The sequence below is a fragment of the Bacillus rossius genome, chromosome 5 (assembly GCF_032445375.1).
Source record: "Bacillus rossius redtenbacheri isolate Brsri chromosome 5, Brsri_v3, whole genome shotgun sequence".
Lineage (NCBI taxonomy): Eukaryota > Metazoa > Arthropoda > Insecta > Phasmatodea > Bacillidae > Bacillus > Bacillus rossius.
Window position 1 is genome coordinate 38,424,816 of NC_086333.1, and position 21,026 is coordinate 38,445,841.

Sequence of the window (21,026 nt, forward strand, 5' to 3'; positions counted from 1 at the left end):
TTAAGTTGACAACCAACCTTTGTGTGTGCACTTTGTATGAACCATTGATAATGTGCAATGAACAAGTACCAATATCCGAAGGTTCCTTTTCCGTATCAAGCGTAACTTGTAACTTTTGAGATCAGAAATCAACTTCAGATTTACATTTGGTCCATCAGTAGATAGTTGAATTAAATATTCTAGGGAAAGGTTGGCTTCACTAACACACACTAGCACTTTTTCAAGCAAATCTACAGCCGTACAACGCTTAAGAAAAGCAGACGTTAAGTATCAAGTACATGATATACTGTTTTCTGAATCCCAATATTTAACAACAATATCCATTTGCTGTTTTTGGCAAATATAATTCAGACTTTCATCAACAGATAGTGCAAAAAAAAGGGGGGGGGGGGGGGCTTTTCTGTGCGCTATCAGACAATAATAATGCAAAATGAGGCCCAAGACCATATTTGACACTATATGCTACTTTGTCCTTGTGTAATTTTATTTTTGAAGCTATAGTACTATCTGGAAACATAAGTGGAAAAATTTCCACTGCAGCTGCTCCTAAGCGGGTTGAAGCATTCATAGACGCAATGAACAGCCCACACTATCTTTGCTTTGGTTGCACAATTATCTCTAACAAGGAAAGTGAAGAGCTTTTGTTCTAGATGTGTCTCTCCTGGAATAGTACTATAAGATGTATGCTGTTAACTGGGGCTAGGTGTAGGCTGAGATGAATAATAGCTTTGATTGTGGGCCCAAGCTCTGATGAACTAGTTGTGGGCCTAACAAGGGTCACAGGTACCCGCCAGTTGTCAACATAACACTTCACTACCCGTCATGCCACACATAACAAGACACTTGCATTACAAAACATATTTCATATTTACTTTGTTTGATTAAAGTATTTGTTTACATCCCAGTAGGTTAGTTTTCGCTGAGAAGTTAAAAAAATAATAATATAAAAAAAAAGCTGTAACGTATGATACAAAAGCCTATGTGTTGCTGACAAGCACTCACAGTTGTAGATTGAAAATAATTTCTCACACTGTAATGAGAAAAAAACTGTGACCAATATGGGAACTTCCGTGACTTATCTGTGACCATGAGTTCAATATCGTGACTTTTTCGTGACTTCTGTGACCGGTAGACACTTCACATAGGGCCACTTGTTCTTGGGCATAGAAGTGGCACAGCCTTGCTCATCCACATGCAATATGTAAAATGTTTTCCTTTGTCTCTTTACATTTCAAATAAAAATCTACAGGTAAATCTGTCAGTCAATATATCAGTTCTCTTCTTTTTTCTTTTTTTTGATTAGCTTGTATTGTAAGATTTTTCATCATGCAGTTAGTAGGTATTAATGTTAGGCTAGAATCTTATTATTGTGCCATGTTTTTTTTTAAAAATATATGGCAATATTTATGTCTGATGGTTATGATTGCATACATGTACATTGTGATTAATCTGCTTATCCATGCAGAATGCACTGCTGGTATTTGGAGTGTTCTATTGTGATACTTTTTTTTTTAAGTTATGAATTGAACATTTCTGGGAAGGATGCTAAAGCATTGCATTGGTACCTTAAATACCTTTAAGTAATATGAGGAATCTAATTATGTAGGTATATAACTATGCACAGCATAAATCATGTTGTTTATATTTACAGTTTATGGAAAAAATGCAGCTCCAATATCATGAGCTGGCAAAACAGAACGGTGTTTATATTGTCAGCTCATGTGGCTATGACAGTATCCCGGCAGACCTGGGGACCGTATTCCTTACTAACAACTTTCAAGGTTGGTAGACCATTTTATTTTACAACAGGAATGGTTTAAAATTTAATCCTGCATAATTATTCTCTTTTTAACAGCTCTTGAAATAATATGTTGTTACCCTAATATGCGTGTTTGTACAGTAAGTATACTGACAGTAGGTAACTGCTCCCTGATGATGGCGAATGCAATGTCAACCGAAACGTCGGTGAATTATTCGCCAAGGACACGGCTACAACCCAGAAGCCAAATTACTTTATATCGACATTCTCTGTGTCTTGAACTTAAGTCTAATATCACTACATCTCTGGTGTGTCAATCGCAACTGCAAGTACGTGTGTGTATTTGTTAGTAGGCCTACTGTTTTAGTGTATCTTTGTTTATGTTTATCTTTTAAGGGTTTCATGTATTCAATTTTATTAATAATATTGACTTGTTATTCTAATAATAACATTCAAATAGTTCAGCCTTAAATATCTTTTTATTTAATGTTGGCCCCTCTGCTATGGAGCTCTCCACCTCAAGTGGTGACGTTTGGGTCTCAGTGACTGTCTCAGTGCAAGACACTCTTGGTACCGGAAGTGTGGCCAATGTCAGGACAGCCACGGGTGCATAGAAAGTTTGCCTGCTTTGGACAACTTTTCACATTGTTTTACTATGGAAATGTTTACGCTCAAGATCTGGCTTGTCAGGATATTGCCTGAGAGGTCTCATGAGATATAAGCATTGAGAGCACATCTACACTTTGGCTGCTGCTTCTGCAGTGCCAAGTGATTAAGGAGAACAGACAGGAGCGAGGAATGGCCTAGGACTGTTCTGCAGCAGTCTCTGTACGTGCCGGTCACTTAATTCTGCAGAAATGCATCTGGAAGAACACAGAGGGAACTCTGGAAACAAACGGGAAGCAGCAAGCCAAAGAATCATAAAAAAAAAGACATTCATCCTGTTGAATAAGTGGCATGCGGTGGTGGTGTATGTGGGTTCTTGCAGCTAAAGGTTGTAGTTGGCTTTAAGTAGGGGCCCCGACACCACACCAACATGTACCCTGGTGCTGATCCACACAGTGTGCTCTGTTCTCTTCCTCTGCAGCCGGACCACATGCGTGACCTTGGCCTCTCGTCGAAGCAGGGTACAAGCTCTGTGTCTAGTGTAGTGTTTGAGTGGAAAACTAAGTACGTAAAGTTTAATTGTATTGTCATCTTAAAGTACAAGGAAGTGTGCGCGAGTGAAGGCAGGTGAGATGCCTTAAGAACCCACTAGTCTGTGGTGTGTTGTAATGGTCTTTGTGCAAAGTTTTGGGTTTCGAACAGCATTAGGAGAAAGTGAGGTAAATCAACATGAATGATGCCAGGCCCTGAGAGAGTCACCAGCCAGAAGAGGCACCCACTTAAATTTACGACTGAACGTACACTTTCTCACTACACCCCATTGTCAAATTGGGTGTACTAGTCCCGTCATGCGATGAGCATCAAGTTACACTTGGTCAAAGGGCAGAGAATACCTTTTATAAAAAATATATATTAGTACTTAAATCACTGCAAATTAATGTTCTGAATGCATAATGATTTCAAGTGACATACTGTATATATTTTATTTTCCTAGAGTGTCACCAAACTAGGTTTGTTATTGGAAACCTACTTAACTTAAATATTTGAAACCAAAAGGACACTACTAAAATCAATTATTCACGCAGTAGTACTTGCTAGTAAAAAATATTCTACCTAAGTACTTGAATTAATCACTTCCTACATTTGTGTATACATGTTGTAGGTTTTATTCATAATTTTTTTTTCTTTCAGGGGAAGTTAACTCCATTGAAGCATATATGAAGTTTACCATGAAGAAATTTAAATGGGTGAGCTTTACATTTTATTACATTTTAATTTTTGGGACTACATGCAACAAATTTTTAACAGCTGGGCAATGAAAATACAAAATAGGTACCAAGTTGTTTTAAATCCCGTCGTTATTACAATCTTTATATAGCCAAGCTTTATTCTGGCACAAATTTTGATTAGATTTGTCTTTTATTTAGAAGAGTTGCTTAGTATTATATTCAAAACTAAAATTAATGAAAGAATAAATTAATTTTATAATAAATAGTGATTCTGGTCAAAAAAACTAAGACAAACAAAAACATAAAAAACAGAAACTGAAAAACAACAATGCAAGAGTACAGAAATGTGTATCCTAAGAAAGATGACACAACCAAAATTAGCAAATGAAACAAAGTAGGGCAGAAACCACAACATGAGACTTTTCAGTGTTATGGGGCCTGGAATCTATTCTCTTCTTCAGGGCAAACACTGAACGCAAAAGATAATTCCAGTATGTTAGTAGTAACACATCATACCTTCAGTTCAAGAGGTATTATCTTACTTCCTTTTAGACAAATTCTCATGCTTTTTTTACAGCTCATCCCACCTTTGACAAGTAGAGCACTATGTAAGTCCTCGCTGATGTGTGGCACTTCTAAACAGTTTTCTAAGAACTCAACTATGAAAACAATCTTTCAGCTATTAAGACAATCACTAGAAGATTGGAAAACAGTCCTTTAATTAATTTGGAAAGCTTCATGGACCATGTGAAAAATATGGTTTGATTTTCAATAGGCAATTTGGCAGCAAGCATCATTTGCAACTAGAATTTTTATTGAAGCGACGGCTGCTTTCGGAGAGAGAGAATAAAAAGGGTTAGGAAATTAAGAAGCTAGTATTTTAAGGACTATGTCAAGTTTATTTGCATGAAATATTGGCTACATCCTAGGTGTTGTATTATTGCCACTGAAACTTTTCCATATATTGTAGTCCAAAATGATGTGTGGTAGTAAGAGAGGCGATTATGTTCATTAGGTCAAGCGATCTATAAAATTTTTTCAAATATCCATAACATCAGAAAGCACCAATTTTGCATGTAATAAGATGGTGTTACCCAATTTTATTTTTAAGAATAGAAGGGAATTTTGGTAAAAAATTTTGTTAATATGATGAAAAAAAAGGTGTTAACAATCCAGACCTTCATAACAATATATTTTTTCTTTAACGATTAATCATAAACAAAATAAAAGGAAAATTAAGATCAATGGGAATTCACACCAATAATTATTTCTTTAACACAGAGAATTAGTGAACCTCCCTTGAAATTAATACCGGGCATTATCCCATGTAGTCTGCTTTCTATTTTGTCTTCTATCAATTTATTCCATGAACATGGATATTTCCCTACTTCTTCAATAAAATTGTTTGTCGACATGCTTTGGTTTATCTGCCCATGCACAAAGTCAGTGAAATTTTATAAACATAGCAGAGAATCAAACACCTGGCAATTTCACCAACATAGCAAACATAGCGAACACAGCTTTGTGTGGCCAGTGACACCTGAGATGCAGCTGACTATATTTTACTTGCATAGCGAATATCGCGAACATAACGAGCATAGCGCCCTGTGGCTGTAGCTTAAGGGAAAGTTTTTTTTATTGTAAACTGTAAACTTTTTACTGTAAACAAAATAACCTTGTGATGGGCAGGAAAGTCACACATTGAGCTGTACCCCCAAAATACGTCCAGTGATTTTTGTTCTAATATTTATATTTTTACTTGGCAGGAATACATTTTCAAACAACAGGTACATCTTCTTCATTACTCTTCCTTTTTCTGCTTCTACTAACTGAGGACAGGTGAGAGCATTAAGTATATGAACTCTACATTTTGAATAATGCTTTGAAAAGACCAAATAAAATAAACATGATAAAAGATAAAACACTTAGTCTGTCGTAACTTCAGAATTAATGATTTGGTATCACATATTTTACATTTTCTTACAATTTTGATTTAACCATTCAAAATATTGTTTCCTTTCAAAACAATTGCTGTCAAGAATTTTTTATGTCTTGTTAAGATATGAATGGCATGGTTTAAGATTATAGTGCTTGCTTGTGAACAGTATTTTGTAACAAATTTGAAAATTAAATATTCTGACTGGCTGCTGTCATTCCACTCATAGACCTGTCATTTCCTGCTTTCCCATTCCTTGTAAGTTGTAAATAATTTCAGGTTGTGCATGGATTGTGGATTATATTGCATAGAATTAAAAATTCTGTGGTAGCAATTTTATAAGTGTTATTGTATCCTTGGTGTTAATGATGTTTTTCAGAATTTTTTTTGTCTTGAAAATTTTATCCATCATATTTTTACAGCATAGCTCTGTCACTTGTATCTTTTGTACAATACCCTTGCTTGCACATCTCTGTACAGTTGTCGAAGACAATTGTTAAAACATTAATGAGGCTTTATCTGTAGGACTAACTTAATTGTTTCAGGGACCGAGTGTTAACTATGGAACACTACACTCTGCTGTGTATCTGCTGAGTGAAGTGCATTCTTTGAAGGAGATACGGCAGAAACTCTTTCAAGAGCAACTGCCACGTCACGCACTACCCCTCAAACACAAGTACGTATATAGGGTTCCTGAAAAGGAGAATCTGGAAGACAAAGAAAACTCAGGGAACGGAGGAGGTTTCTTCTAAACCTGGAAAATACAAAAAAAAAAAAAAATTATAATATATTAGTTACAACACAGTGTTAGTAATTTTTGTGTAGTATGTAGTATCATTATGTCTTAAAACCTGTATGCATTTTAATCGTGAATTTGTGTCTTCATTAACAATCCGCATCACTGCCGCTCATTAAACATAAGTGATGTATTAATTTGAGGTACAATCAAGTTTTTAGTCATTTGTCTAATTACAGTTAAAGTATTGTTTTAAAGTTTGATCAAACAAATACAGTGCAGACTGTATATTGTGCAAGAAATCATTTCTAGTTGACTGCATGTTTTATATGTTGAGTATTTTGTATTCATGCTGTCTTGCGAGATTGGCCTAAAAATAAAACCACAAAATCTTGACTCAACTAATCAGTTTCAGTTTTAAAACAATGAATTTTGGTATTATTGTTTTAATATTTTATGAATTCGGTTTATTCATAATGATAGCATATTATTCAACAGATATAACACTTAAATGTTTCATATTATTTATTTCACCCAAAACAGTGTCATTTTGACTAATAAATTAGGCAAAAAATAAAATAAAGTATTTCTGTGTTTCGAAATTCTACCAAGGTCATAATGAGTTAATTACAAGTTGCAAGATAAAAAAAAAGTACATCTTTTTCCAATCTCTTTACAAACTTAATGATAAATAAATTACATTCATTGAATTTAAAACAATATTAAAAGATTATGTTTTTGTCATTCAAGTGAAGTATTGGCTAAAAATATTGATTAATTTCGTGATTTGGTATGCATTTCAGTGCTTTATAGTGCATTTATTAACTTACATTTCATGGTATATTGTATTTTCACATCATTTACTGTGTTATTTTGGTTTTATCGTGATTCACCATATAATCTTGTCCCTATTGATCAACAAACCACACAGATCAGAGATGTTGGAGAAGGAATCCACAATGATAGCAAGGAACCCTCCAGCATTTGCCTGAAGTGATTCAGGAAACCATGTAAAAACCACAGTCAGGATGGTCCGGAATTGGAGCCCAGGTTCTGTGGAATGTACTACCTGTATGTCACTTCACTCCATAGGGAACATGGGGGAAAGAGCTAGCTAGTAGCCACTAGGGATCATGTTAACTATGTAAGTTACTATATAGTTGCAGGCGTCACCAGATTCACATGTGTGGTTATTTAAAGTCTTAAATGTTTTAAAAATGAAGTAGTCAATCAAGGTCGGCAGTTGTGAACTGGCTAGAGTTGAAGACGCTGAAGATGGGAACAGTTGCCAGCTCAAAATGTTTCACATTCTCATTAGAGAAATCTGTATGTGCTGTCTTAATTAAATTGCCCTAACTCAGTGCATACACTTTCCTGTATCTGTTGTGTTAGTCTGTGTTGTCTTCATTGAGTATAGCTTGTCAATACTGTACTCAATTGTTTGTTTTTATAATTTTTTAGCATTCATTTTTCCATTTTTCTTGTCTTTTTTTTATAAACTACTCCACCTTCCAAATAACAAACATGTGTACTAGTCAACCATTCTATTTATGTCCGTTCCATTTGTTGAGCTCTAGCTTTTCTGTAACAACAAAAGCAATGCAATGCATGAGACCATTCATTTATGACCTATCTATGAGTCATACTATTAATTGCAAGAATCAGTATAAGATCAGATGATTCCAATTTATTTTAACGACTTGTGAAAATAAGTTTTAATTTTTGTTTTTCTCATATTTTTTTTAATGTTTACATAATGCTAATATTTTATAAATGTGTTAATATATTATTTATTTTAAGTTTTTTGTCTGATGTTTTTTTTTGCTCATAAAATTTGCCTATGGCTGATCTGCAGCTGTCTTTCAGCATGTAAGTATTCTGTTTAAAATAAATATATTATTCAAAATAAATATTATAATGCATACTGTTTGAAGGTGGTTTGTACATCGAAATGAAGATGTTGGAGGCTGGAGCGTACCGTTCCCAGGTCCCGACCGATCTGTGGTGCATCGATCCCAGAGGTACTTCTACCAGAATGAAAAGCAGAGACCCGTGCAGATGTGCACTTACATTACATTCCCATGGCTTTTGGTCGCTTTGACTATGTGGCTGTTCGGAGGTTTGTTCCTGTTACTGATCAAGACTTCCTTTGGAAGAAACCTAGTTCTTAAGGTAATTTTTTGAATGTTAGTTTAGTTTTCTTTACAATGCAGATTTTACATTCAAGCAATTTTTTTTGCACATACAGTAAACTCTCGATTATCTGTGTAAATTGGGCCTTACCACTGTTCGGATAATTGAAATCTTGTAAAAAATCGGCATAATCCGGACCGCCCTTGAATTTGGGTCTCACCATATCTATTTGTCTTCAGTAGAATTGTAAGCTTAAGTGAAGTCTTTATGTACGATGTCTCATCTGATTGGGATGTAAATAATATGGCATGTGTCGCCATGCAGTCTTTCTCCGTCTGCTGAAGAGGCTGCAGTCACCCACCCTCTCCCCCCTCCTTCCTTGTATTTAATTTTCCTACCCCTCAGTGGCAAGTTATTCTTCCTTCTCAGTTCCTTGTCCTTTCATAAAACTGGTGCACAGATAAACTTGTGCCAGGCTGGAGAAATATATAAATAGCACTTAAATAAACCAATTCTCAGAGGCGTAGACATGGACCTAGCTTACGAAAGTTTGTATAAATCAAATATGGTTCCAGTAAAACATGCACATCTTGCGGAGCCATTCTGCAGTGCTAAATAGCATAAAAAAATGATGTTGTTGTCGTCACAAAAACTTGTCGTGATAGACACGCGATGATTGCCTTCATGTACATTGCTAGTTCACTGTCATTTACAACAGCCAAAGAGGGAAAGGTAACTCAACACTGCTCAAGATAAGATCGGCAAACTGTGCTTACAAATTGTGGCTAGTTTTTTTTTTCTTTTGGAAAAACTTCTTCCAGCCGAATGCCAGCCAGTCACATCACTCCCCGGGCCTTGCCAGGCGGAAAGTAGCATAACGGCACGTTAAAAACAAACAGTACATTCCGCTCTGGTTTAAAGTGTGATAAATGTGATATCTTAGAGGGTGCGCGACACTGTAACAGAGTGGTTAAAAATATAAAACGGCCAAATGAAGGAGTGTACCGAAACAATGCCATTTTTTTACAGATTCTAAATATCACAAATTAATAATTTAACTAACTTTAGAGCACAGATAACCCAAGAAACCGGTAATCCGGACCGGGATAATTGAGAGTTTACTACAGTAGAATCCCGCCGATGTGACCCCCCTCTGATGTGTTGATTCCGTTTATACGACCGTTTTTGACAAACCGTGAAAAATTTGAGCAGAGAAAGTCGAAAATTTGAGTAATATCTGCTGAAAAACAAGTCGGTTACACTTTGTTGAGCGCTATGTGTTCACGCTTATCTTGGCGAGCACTGTACTGTAAGCAGTCAGGCATACAAAAGACGGCTAAAAATAGATACCACCCCTCTAGACTGTCCACGCTAGCCAATACCGGTAAACTGTGCGCATCACCTGATAGCATCTACGCGCACGTCTATTACCGTCCCGGTCCCGTGCCGACGTATTAGGTGCTTCAAGTGTGCGTGAGAGATAAGATAAAGAAGGTGAAGAGGGCGAGACCTGCCAGCCAATATATTTGTGGGAGAGGGAGACAGAGATAAAAGAGAGCGAGCCCTGCAGTTAGCGGAAGTGGTCAAGGTCGACATTTACTGCCACACTCTCGCTAGCTAACAATGCTGCTGGTCGCCAGCCTCTCACACACACACACACATGTACTGCAAATATTTATAAATTTTATAATACCTTTTAAGCAAAATTAAAGAATGCTGCAAAAACATATCCGCAGAGGTTAACACCAGTTCTAAGAATGCTAACTGTGCTGAAGTTAGTTCTATCCTCTGGATCTATGTACCGCCTGGGTGCGTCATTGTACAGAGAGTTTGGGACAACAGCCTAAGAGATTACATGCAAATAAGGCAAATTCTGTCCTGGTTTTTACATGAAAATGTGCAATGATGTAGATAGACCTAAGGGACTTCCTACAGGTGTCTACTACCATTAAAAAATAAAATTCAAGAGGCAAACACTTTACAGGTTGCACCAGAGTCTCCTGAGGGTCTCCAATGTGTGGTTTTCATGGTAACTTAAAAGGTAATTCAATACATATTTTAAATAATTATGTAATTCCATAATAAACATTTAAAAGTAATGTGAGGCTTTTAACCAACTACAAATATATCTGGTAATAGAATCTCTAAAAATGGTGAATTTTAAAAGAGAAAGCTGAACAAACAGTGCATAACCTAAGTACTTATGTAATTTTTATGATTTTTTTTATGTAGCGACTATCTTTACTATTGCCCTTTCATGAAGTTTTCCCTGTTAATAAGTTTTTATCATCCAGTTCCTTGAAAAACGTCTTAACTTGGTTTTACTGTAATTTAAAATTTCAAATCACAGAATCTCACAATTTCATGCTTTCTATACATAAAAATTTGCCTTTCAGTTTCTAGAAACCATTAAATAAGGAGTTAATAAAACCTTTCATAAACAAGTAAATGTGGTTGTATTTTGAATTTACTTAAAATCATGAGCATAAACACAAAATCATAGAAGCAAAATAATTTAGGAAACTTGCCCCATAAAGGTCGTTCACACTGTCAAATGTACACTTTCAACACCTTCCAGTATGTTCGGTCAAATAATGTTAAAGGGTTATGACATCGCTAGAATCATCACTAGTGCAGCCATGTTTGTTTGACTTTTTTGATGATTTTAGTTTCCATAAAATATTTTGAATAATGGGCTAGTTATAAAATATGTTGGACATTGGTCGGGATCAGCAAGTCAGATTCTTACCCAGAAAAAAAAACAAATGGTATCTGTTTTACGAATCTTTAAAATGGCATTGAACACATGGTTGATTAAAGAGGTTTCAGACATGAAATACCTTGAGTAATTCCAATATGATTGTTTTATGAAAAATAGTTTTATATAGGTATATAAACTAATGTATCTACAACTGTTAAAATTCATTAGAACATTATTCATTTGTTTACATAACAAGTTTTAATGTGATAAAAACTCAGACTTTTAAAGATTAAGAAATGCAAAAAAAAAAAAAATTATAAGTTAAAATTTTCTATCCAGCAGTTTGATACCTTATTTTAATTTAAATTTAGATAAAAATTTAAAAGCTTCAAGCAAACTTTGTCAGTGTACAAGATTGAAAACAATTTTGAGGTTATCTGTTTAACTTTATTTGATGGAGAAAATGGGAAGCCATATAATTCCTTAATTTCCCCTCTAACCCTGTTGTCAAATATGTTTGGCGACAAAAATTTGTTGTGTGACAGGTCCTTTACAGTTATGTATCAATAGTTAATGACTACAACTACTGTAATGTGTTAGTAATTTCAGTTTATTATTTCCATAATTACAAATAAAATTGTGCAGTTATGTATGTATTTTGCTCAGTTAAAAATCATTCCTGTGGTACTTATAATAAATCTAATTCACTGTTGTTTTATTTTTGTTCAACAGTATCCAAAATTACTGACTGGTGGATTTATTGGTGTTGATGAAATCTCTGAAGAATGTGCAGAAAATGTGGATTCTTCATTGTTTTTGTGTGGCAAAGGTTGGAAAGACAAGGCACTAGAACCAAGCGACCAGCATTTCAGTGCTCCAGACAAGAAAATAATTGTGAAGGTAATTTTTTTTAGTATAGCTTTTTGTATTCCTCATGTTCCCTTTTATGGCAGTTGGTTTTGCTAGTTTTGTTTGTAGTTAAAGGACCTTCTGAATATTTGTTGTAAATGTAGAGATAAAATGGAGAAAAGGAATAGTGAATATGTTTTATACATGTGTGCACATGGGGCTGCCTGGGTGTGATAAGTGTTTAATATGTAGCTCTATTAACTTAGTTGGAAGAAACGAGTTTTTTTTTTTGAATGTTTAGTTTATTGCATATTTTAGATCTTTTTAATTATACAAAAGTACCCTCTTTTATTGAATAACCGTTGCACTCACATAATCGTAGCACCCATATTTTAGGGCGTCAAAATTTGGGTAAAAAAAACTTCTAGTGTAAACGTCGCATGATGTTTTTGGTCCCGCTATTAGACTCAGAGCGCTTTTTGTAGGTATCTTTTCCGTCTAAAACGGTGTATTTTGAAGTATAAATCTAATATTTATTTGGAAATTAACTATTTTACTTATTTAATTAACGGAAATACGAAGCTGCCTGATGTGTAAATTTTCTTTTAAAGACATTTTTAAACGTTGTAACCTTTATCTGTTCGTCTACGTCGCCGCGGTGTACCGCTTATAAAACTTTAGCCAGCGCTAGTTGGCATCATTCATATTTGGTTATGTTCCTTCCTGTATAGAGCGCGCACATGTAGTCGAATATCGATATCTCGCCGATTGCATGCAACGCGCGCTATCTGTCGAGTGCTGAGTAACTACATTTGATGGCACGCACTCTTTCGTGGTAAATGTGTACTACGACGTTAGTTATGCGTTAGTTCACGTCACATATTCAAGTGGCTTGCGTTCGGGTCATAGATTTTGTTTTTCTATTTAAAGTTGAAGAAAGGTTTTTGTTGCATTAAATATTAATATAAATTGTTTGGCATGCTCTTATACTCCACCATTTTTTAAATAAATGTACTTTCCATGAACAGGTTTTGTTTTTATGAATAACTTTACCTAATAAAAAAAATTTCCCACATAATCATCGCACCCCTACTTTTCAAACTTGATTTTAGTATAAAATGTGCGAGAATTATGCGAGAAAACACGGTACAATAACAATAAATTCAGTGAACAAATATTTCTTTTCTTCTGTTTAGTTAAACCAATGCTGGCTCCGTAGTGAGTGTGGCTGATAAGCAATCTTCACATTTTAGAAAAGTAGCATTTTAACGGAACTATAATAGTTTATAAGTATGAAAGGTACTAGGATCATCACCTTCCTCCATTCTTTATGACATACAGAACTTCAGTACGTGAGTTCACTATAGACAACACACCTGTTTGGTAGAAGATAGTATTAATGATATTTCAATAATGTTTCATTATTTTCCTAGACCAAAAGTGAACTATTCACCTTTTACAAATTTGAAATTAGGTTTGAGTCTAGTACTTAAAACTTGATTTGATTTGAAATTCAGAGTACTTGTGGACACTTAATGTATTTAATGGTGTGTGTATGTATATGCATAAAGTAAGGTTGATGTTCCTGTTTGAAATGATAAATAATATATATATATATATGTAAGGACTTCAATAAAATTAAGTTTATAAGTAGGTAATTTTCTTGGTATTGTGATGTTAATTTGGTGTAATGTTTTGTATGCAGGTTAGTGGCACCAACCCTGTATATGGTGTTACCTGCACTGCTCTGGTTTGGTCAGCTATCACAATCCTACATGAAGCTGATAAAATGCCAAGCAGGTAGGTTGATAAAAGTTCAAAGATTTACTCCTTCTCTTTCAGGATCCTCGCTACTTTGGTTATTAATTGAAGAACTCGGGTGTAAACAGAAATAACCCTCTAAAGAAAGAATTTTCCTTTGCAAGTATTGATTGTGAGATATGTATATTAGTTATGATTTGATTATATATATAGGTTTAGGGTATAAAGGTGGGTTTATGTAATGCTAATATCACCTATTCCAAGCCACCATAAAAAGACAGTCGCTGGCGGGCACTGGCGTCGGGGAGAGGAGATTCTCCCACCCCTGGTCGTCGTGGAACTCGTTGTCTGGGTCCGGATTTTTTGACAACTCTTCAGCCAGCTGGTTCTCTGTTCCTGGCACATGCTCAACAGAAAAAGAGAACCCCGTGAGCATTGTGGCCCAACGAGCAAACTTTGACTTCCGGCCCTGTGCTGAGTCGAGCCAGCCCAAGCACTGGCTGTCAGTACGTAGTGTGAACGTCCGGCCCTCGAGGTGGTGGCGGTATCTCTGGATGGCCCAGACCACTGCGAGGCATTCTTGCTCGTTCATAATGTACCGTCTTTCGGCCGGGCTGAACTTGGAGCTGGCATACTCGATAACCAGCTTCCGCCCCACATCGTTGACCTGGTGATGACCGTGCCGATCCCGTCCTGACTGGTGTCAGTTTGGATGGAGAGGAGGTGGTCTGGCTGCAGGCGCGACAAGGTGTGACAGTGACGAATCAGGGACTTGACTTGGCAGAGGGCATCGTCCGCGGCGGCTGTCCACCGGAACTTGGTCTTGGGTGGCAGAAGGCCGGTCATCGGGGCTGTAACCGTTGAGAAGTGTGGGATGAACGCCCGCAGCCAGTTCAGTAGTCCCATTAGTTTCTGGAGCTGCTTTCTGGTGTGTGGCACCGGCTTCTTTTCAATCAGCTCCAGTTGCACAGGTCTCGGACTGCATCCCTCAGTCGTCACGATGTGCCCGAGGTACTCTATCTCCTCTGCCCTGATACATACCTGCCAACCTTGGCTAGTCAAAAAGAGGGAGGTTTTTAGTGGAGTAAATACTTGGTTCCCCAAATAAAGTGGGGGGCCCGGGGGCCCTCCCCCGGGAAAATTTTGATTTGAAGGTGCAAAATGGTGCTATTTAATCATTTTTCGAAGTAAAACTTGAAAATTAGATGGTGGAAATTTTTATATTTTTATGGGGCTAGTTGCTATTTTTAAGAACTATTTTCTGCACCATTTTTTACACCCACTGGAGCATTGTGGAAAGCAATGCTCCGTGATCTAAATTAATCCAATACAAGTTTGGCAATATTTAAAGCAATGAAATCACTATTCAATATAGAAATTCACAACACAGAACTCTTAATCTTTTGTATCATTATTGTCGCAAGTAACCACCACAGCATACAGTTTGGCATTTCTAGAGGCAAGTTTGTTTCAACACCAAACTCAAAGAAAAACACACAGGATACCAAATAATGGCAAAAATTAATTTAGATAATATAACTCTTAGTTACTTACAGGTAGTTTTAACTTGGTTGATAAATTACTTCTTCAAGCTTTCTCTGGTTGCAGATTTAGCTTTCTTCAGGAAAGCAGAGTCAAATTGTTGTTGATAGCAGCATCCCTGTTGCCTTTATTTTACCACCATCAATCTGTCTAATGTCTCATTAGACATGGATGACCTAAACTGAGTCCTTGACTTTCGTAACTGGCTGAATATTCTCTCAGATTCAGCATTGCTGTGGGGAATTATCAAAATTGACAGAATAACCTTAGAGAGTTTTTCATACTTCAAACTTCCAGATGCACTTTTAATTTTTCCCACCAAACTCCACTGAATATCAATCCTTTCTTCTTTCTTAATGGCTTCATCAAGATCTTCAAGTTGAAACTGACAAAACTCCGACTGCAAATCATCAATGGCAGAATCTAAAACCTGGTCTTCATAACTTAACATGAATGGAAATTTATTTACAAGAAATGTCAAACTGGAGAATGATGCATTACAAACATTATTAATCTGGGCTACCTCAGCATTGATTAAAACTTATCATTGAAGGGAAATTTGTGAAGCATGTAATCACATGCATGTACAAAATATGCCCTAACAGACGAGTAAAAAATTGACTTTTCTTCAGATTTAAGGTCACACACTGCCCTAGAAGTAGAATTTCCAATTGTAATGTCATTATCTTCGTTTTGGTTCATTCTCTTGTGATAGTCAACCTCCAACAATGATGAAGAGTTTTTAACAACAGTAGGTTTCACAAATCCTGTAATGACATCTTTGAACAATTCTATTAGAATACAGCATAACAAGTGAATTTGTGGTTTCTGCGATTGCAAAACCACATTTGGTTTTTCAAATACTGGCAATGTATTCTGAAGGAACAGACAAAACGATTTATTTAGTTGCCGTGTAAGGAACATCAATAATCTCTCTTCTCTTGAAAGATTACATGAACTATTTCCACTTTTTTGTGCAGGGTGGAATTTTGCTGCTTTTGACTCTGGAACTGGTGATTCAGAACTTCGTTTCAAGCTAGAACATTTAACTGAAGTTTGGCTATCAGAAGAGGCAGCTTTGGACATTTTTGGTATCCTGTACGAATCTAATTGTCCCGACTTCTCATGTGGACGTGAAGACTTAACCTCAAAATTGAAATAACTAGCTAGGGGGTCCCACTGTTGCAGCATTCTTGACAACATTTCCCCAGCGGGTGCAAACATGTTTTAACATTTTTTTTACATCTGTGTCATGCAATACTTGAAATTCTTTTAACTTATATTTCCTTTTTGCACTTTTTTCAAGATAAAAATAAATGTCTACTAATATTTCATCAACTTTGCAAGGAAGAGTTGCTACTGCCTTTTCTGCAGCCAAATTGATTAAATGACAAGCACAACCCACAACAAACAAATTGGGCATTTCTTTTTTTAAGTGTGCTGCTGCCCCGTTTTTCAAGCCTATCATTACAGGAGCATTATCAGTGCTGAATTATATGCAATTTTGAAGTTTAATATTCTGTGACCTCAAAGACTGTATGACCAATGCTGCAATATTAACTCCAGTAGAGTCTCCAGACAGTACAGGTACACAAAGCACTGAACTTTCCACCTTACCTGCTTCACTGCTGTAATAACTTACAACTACGGGGTATAATTTTGAATCGCTATCGTTACTCCCATCTGTCGCCAAAGAGAATGCACCGTTTTTTAACGTCTGCACAAGTTTTTCTTCTTCCGTTTTTGCCATTTCAGATATAATTGCTGACGTTTTTGTACGTGCACAGCCAAATTGTTGAGCTATAGCACTATCAGGGAACATTTTGCGAAGCAACAACCCAGCATGATCTGAACAACTAACAGGGAGATTGTGTTCTAAAACAAAACACGTAAACAAGCACTCTGCATTCGTAACACTTTCTTCTTGCCGGCTTGCACTGCCACAAAAGCTTAACTTCTTGTTTGCATCAACACAGCGTACATTATCTTTATGTTTCTTGGTTTGGATGTGTTTCACGACGTCCCGCCTTCCCCCATGTGATACAGCAAAGTCACGACACAGCGAACAAAAAGCAAAATGATCTCCTTTTCTGGAAGTTAAAATACAAGGAAACTCGTCACTGTAAGCTTTCTTGTATACAGTCAAGTATTTAGTCACTTTCTTTTCCGCCATGTTACTTGAGGTATGGAACGTTACTTGCTGCTTTAACCGCGTAATTCATTTCATAAACACATTCGCCGTGCAATTAATTTTGTAAACATATTGATATTTATCACGACACGAACTACCATAGATGACCAACTAAAAAAAAAACCCAAGCTGCACAAAGCATGTAAGAAGGTCACTAATGTAAGATTTCTATTGGCGAATTATTTTAAGCGCTGATTACGGGTTGGCTACGCCCTTCGTGTTCTAGCCGAAGTGAGACGAACGTTACCGATCTCCGAGCTGTGAGACAGCTGTGCGAGCGCCACAGCACAGCGCCGAGCACATGGAGATACATAACCTTGAAACCTGATACCGGCCATTTCTAGTGCCACTAAGCGAAAGGAAGCAAAAGCGGGAGATTCAAAGGCAAAAGCGGAAGGGCGGGAGGCTACACACAAAAGCGGGAGACTCCCGCCTAAAGCGGGAGGGTTGGCAGGTATGCCGATGTGACACTTCTGAGGTGCACAGGTGAGCCCGTGCCTGGCCAGCCGTTCAAGGACCAATGCCAAGTGGTGGGCATGGTCCTCCCACATACGGGACCAGATGATGACATCGTCAAGGTAGGCAGTGGCGTCCATCAGACCGAACAGCATGGCACAGAATCGGAACCACCGACCGTCAGGCGCCGTAAACGCCGTCTTGGGACGATCAGCGGGGCTCACTGGCACCTGCCAGTATCCGTATTTAAGATCAATGGTGGTGAAAATCTTCGCATCTCCCAGCCCGGCCAGAGCATCAGTAATGTTTATCAGCAGAGGCGGGGCTGGGATCGTAAGGCGGTTCACAGGCTTAAAATTCATGCAAAAGCGCAGTGTTCCATCCTTCTTTGATGGCATTACTATCCGTAAGTTGTAGGAAGAGGTGCTGGGTTCGATAACCCCGTCGTGCAACATCTCACTTATCTGTCTTTGAATAGCGTCCTGCTTGCGGGGCCCGAACCCAAACACCTTATCATAAGGTGGCTTGTGGGGCACCATAGGAATCCTGTGTTCAGTAACGGTGGTGCGGCGAATACCTGGGGGTGGCCCTCCAGCACACGGTTGATGAGATGAGCATACTCACTGGGCACGTTGTGCCGAAGATCGTTCAGGCAGGTGACTGAGTCGGGGGGGAGGAGGCTGGGGCCGGTGCACACCGTAAACCGTCCGCACGTACCGAGATGGAGTCGCTCGGCACGGACCTCTATGGTCGCGTCCACCTGCTCGAGCCATGGAGCCCCCAGGATGAGTTCTTCCCGCAGGTCAGGCACCACTAGGGCCTCGCTACCATTTATGTTTCTGAAGGCCTAGTTTATTGTTCGGAAACACCCTCCCACCCTCTTAATTGACTCTATTGGGGTCTTAGGTACACCAAAGTGACCCCCCCCTCTCTCTCCCCTCTATTAGGGCAATTTGGGGTCTATTGAAATTAAAATAGAAGAGTTACCTAGGTACTTTTTTTTTAATACTACCCATCTAACTGTACTTGTTGCCTGTTCCTATAAATAACCATGTTTGTTAATGCATGGAAGAAGGAGGGGCCATCTGGAAAGGGAAATAAAGTTAGGGAGTGGTCCTTTGTTTCCACGATAGTGCCGGCTGGATTCATGCGTACCTCCCCACTTAGTTTTCCCCAACCACCGTTCCTCCCCTCCTCAATACCTTCCATCCTCAACTACTACACCGAGTGTGGCCAGTTAGTTAGTGCCTACAGAATGTCGGAGCCTGGGACTTCTTGAGTTTGAATGAGGGTTAAGTAGGGACAGAGAAGGCGAGACTGATACAAACCCTTGTGGCGTCCAGTATTTCATTTAAGAATCGAGAAGATAAGTGTTTGTTGAAACGTATGAATCTGATTTCTGTGCCTACTGCTTGCCAAAAGAGGTACAACCACCCCAATTTGAATTTAGTAGCAGTTGCAGTTGAGGAACACATGTAAAAGTGAAAGATGCAAGATTTACAAGATCTGTGAGTGAACATTTCAATTTCAGAGAACACTGTTTTCTATGTGAAGATAGAATTACAGAACAGTTCATTGCAGTCGTGACGAAATAAATGCAGCAAAAATAAATACCATCATTATTGTGATCAAAGTGGATCAGATCTTGGTGCAACAATCTTGAGAGTGGCATAAAAAACAGCGATGATTGGGCCTTAAAAAATTAAAGATTGCATTTCTGAAGACACTGATTTGGTAGCAGTAGATGTTTGATATCACTGATTTTGCCAAAAGAAACTCTACCCCATCACAATAAGTGTGAAGAAGGTTAGGTCGCAAGAACGACACAATTGAGGATGCCATGGAACAAATTTTTGCACATCTCCAAGAGAACTCAGAAGTGTGTCAGTTTTCTCTGGATAACCTTATAACCTTATAGGAGAAAAGCCCGATAATTGAATAATCAAAAATCGTCTGTTTAAGAAGTATGGAGAGGTTATAATAATTGCCAAAACTGCTTTGAAAAAACCAGTTGTTTGTTTCTGACATCCACTTGGTACAATGATTAACATTCAGATTATCAACAAGAGAGACTGCATGTGGTCAAGGCAGCTGCCGATGTAATACCAGAGGATATCCATGCAAAACCCACCCTCATATGATTCTTCCATGATGCAAACACTGTGATCTCCAAATCTTTGCGACTACCGTTGGAAACAGTAATTCTTAAAGACAAACGATACTGCTTAGATACAAATAAAATGAAGTGTGTTGCTCTCGTACATGCAATAATAGCAGCAGTGAGGCCTCGTCATTAGTTTCCTCGTTATTGCGTGGAGTCAATTTTTTTTATCTTTATCACAAATTTGTATAAAAAAATCTGATTGATGTCCACCCTTGGATTTGCAGCATCCTACTTAAATACCTCAATTCTCGAAACCTCAGCTATCCTGCAAAAAGACAAATTCTGCTTGGAGCAATCATCCTTCTTGTAATTTGTATTTAACAATGCAGATTTTAATGTAAACACAAGGTCACACAAGACAAATATTTTGAAACATCCAAACCTTTTTGCCTTCCATTTATCAATTATCCACCATCACAATATGACACCTACTAACACCTCTCCAGTTTGCCAATGAGAAATGTTGACTCTTTGGGCAGAAAACCTGCATTGTAACCTTTGATGAACCATTGCTCATCATAGCCGAAGAGATCGAGAACTGCCAAAATACTGATTTGAGCAACGTAGTGGTAAGGTTGGGTGGTTTCCACTTACTAATGTCATTCAAGGGTACAGTTGGTGTGATAATGGGAGGAAGAGGGCAAAAATTGATTAAAATCAACAAACACATCCTCCAAATTAATTAAATATGTTAGATTTTCTGATATTTTGCATCTATATATCTCACTTCAATATATATTTTTTATATATAGTAATAATGATCATCATGATAATCATGATCAAGAATTAAGACATTGTAATTAATATTCAGGACTTCTTTTTTTTTTTTCACATTCCCATGCCTGTAAATAAAAATACAAACATATCATTATTTGCTTAATGGGTTGGGGGGGGGGGGGGGCAGTTCCCATAAGGAGGTTCTTTTTAACAATTAACTAGGCTTTTAGAAACATAAATGGTACT

General features: G+C 37.4%; 1 protein-coding gene across 2 annotated transcripts in view; it reads left to right on the forward strand.

Moving 5' to 3' along the window:
* The window catches only part of LOC134531721 (saccharopine dehydrogenase-like oxidoreductase), a 43,515-nt gene that overhangs the window by 21,473 nt on the left and 1,016 nt on the right, over positions 1-21,026 (forward strand). For both annotated transcript variants that reach the window (XM_063367558.1, XM_063367559.1), the window contains exons 4-9: positions 1,652-1,781; positions 3,557-3,612; positions 6,076-6,206; positions 8,201-8,438; positions 11,833-12,000; positions 13,655-13,749. In XM_063367558.1, the coding sequence (XP_063223628.1) occupies positions 1,652-1,781; positions 3,557-3,612; positions 6,076-6,206; positions 8,201-8,438; positions 11,833-12,000; positions 13,655-13,749 (818 nt within the window). The remainder of the gene's footprint in view (positions 1-1,651; positions 1,782-3,556; positions 3,613-6,075; positions 6,207-8,200; positions 8,439-11,832; positions 12,001-13,654; positions 13,750-21,026) is intronic.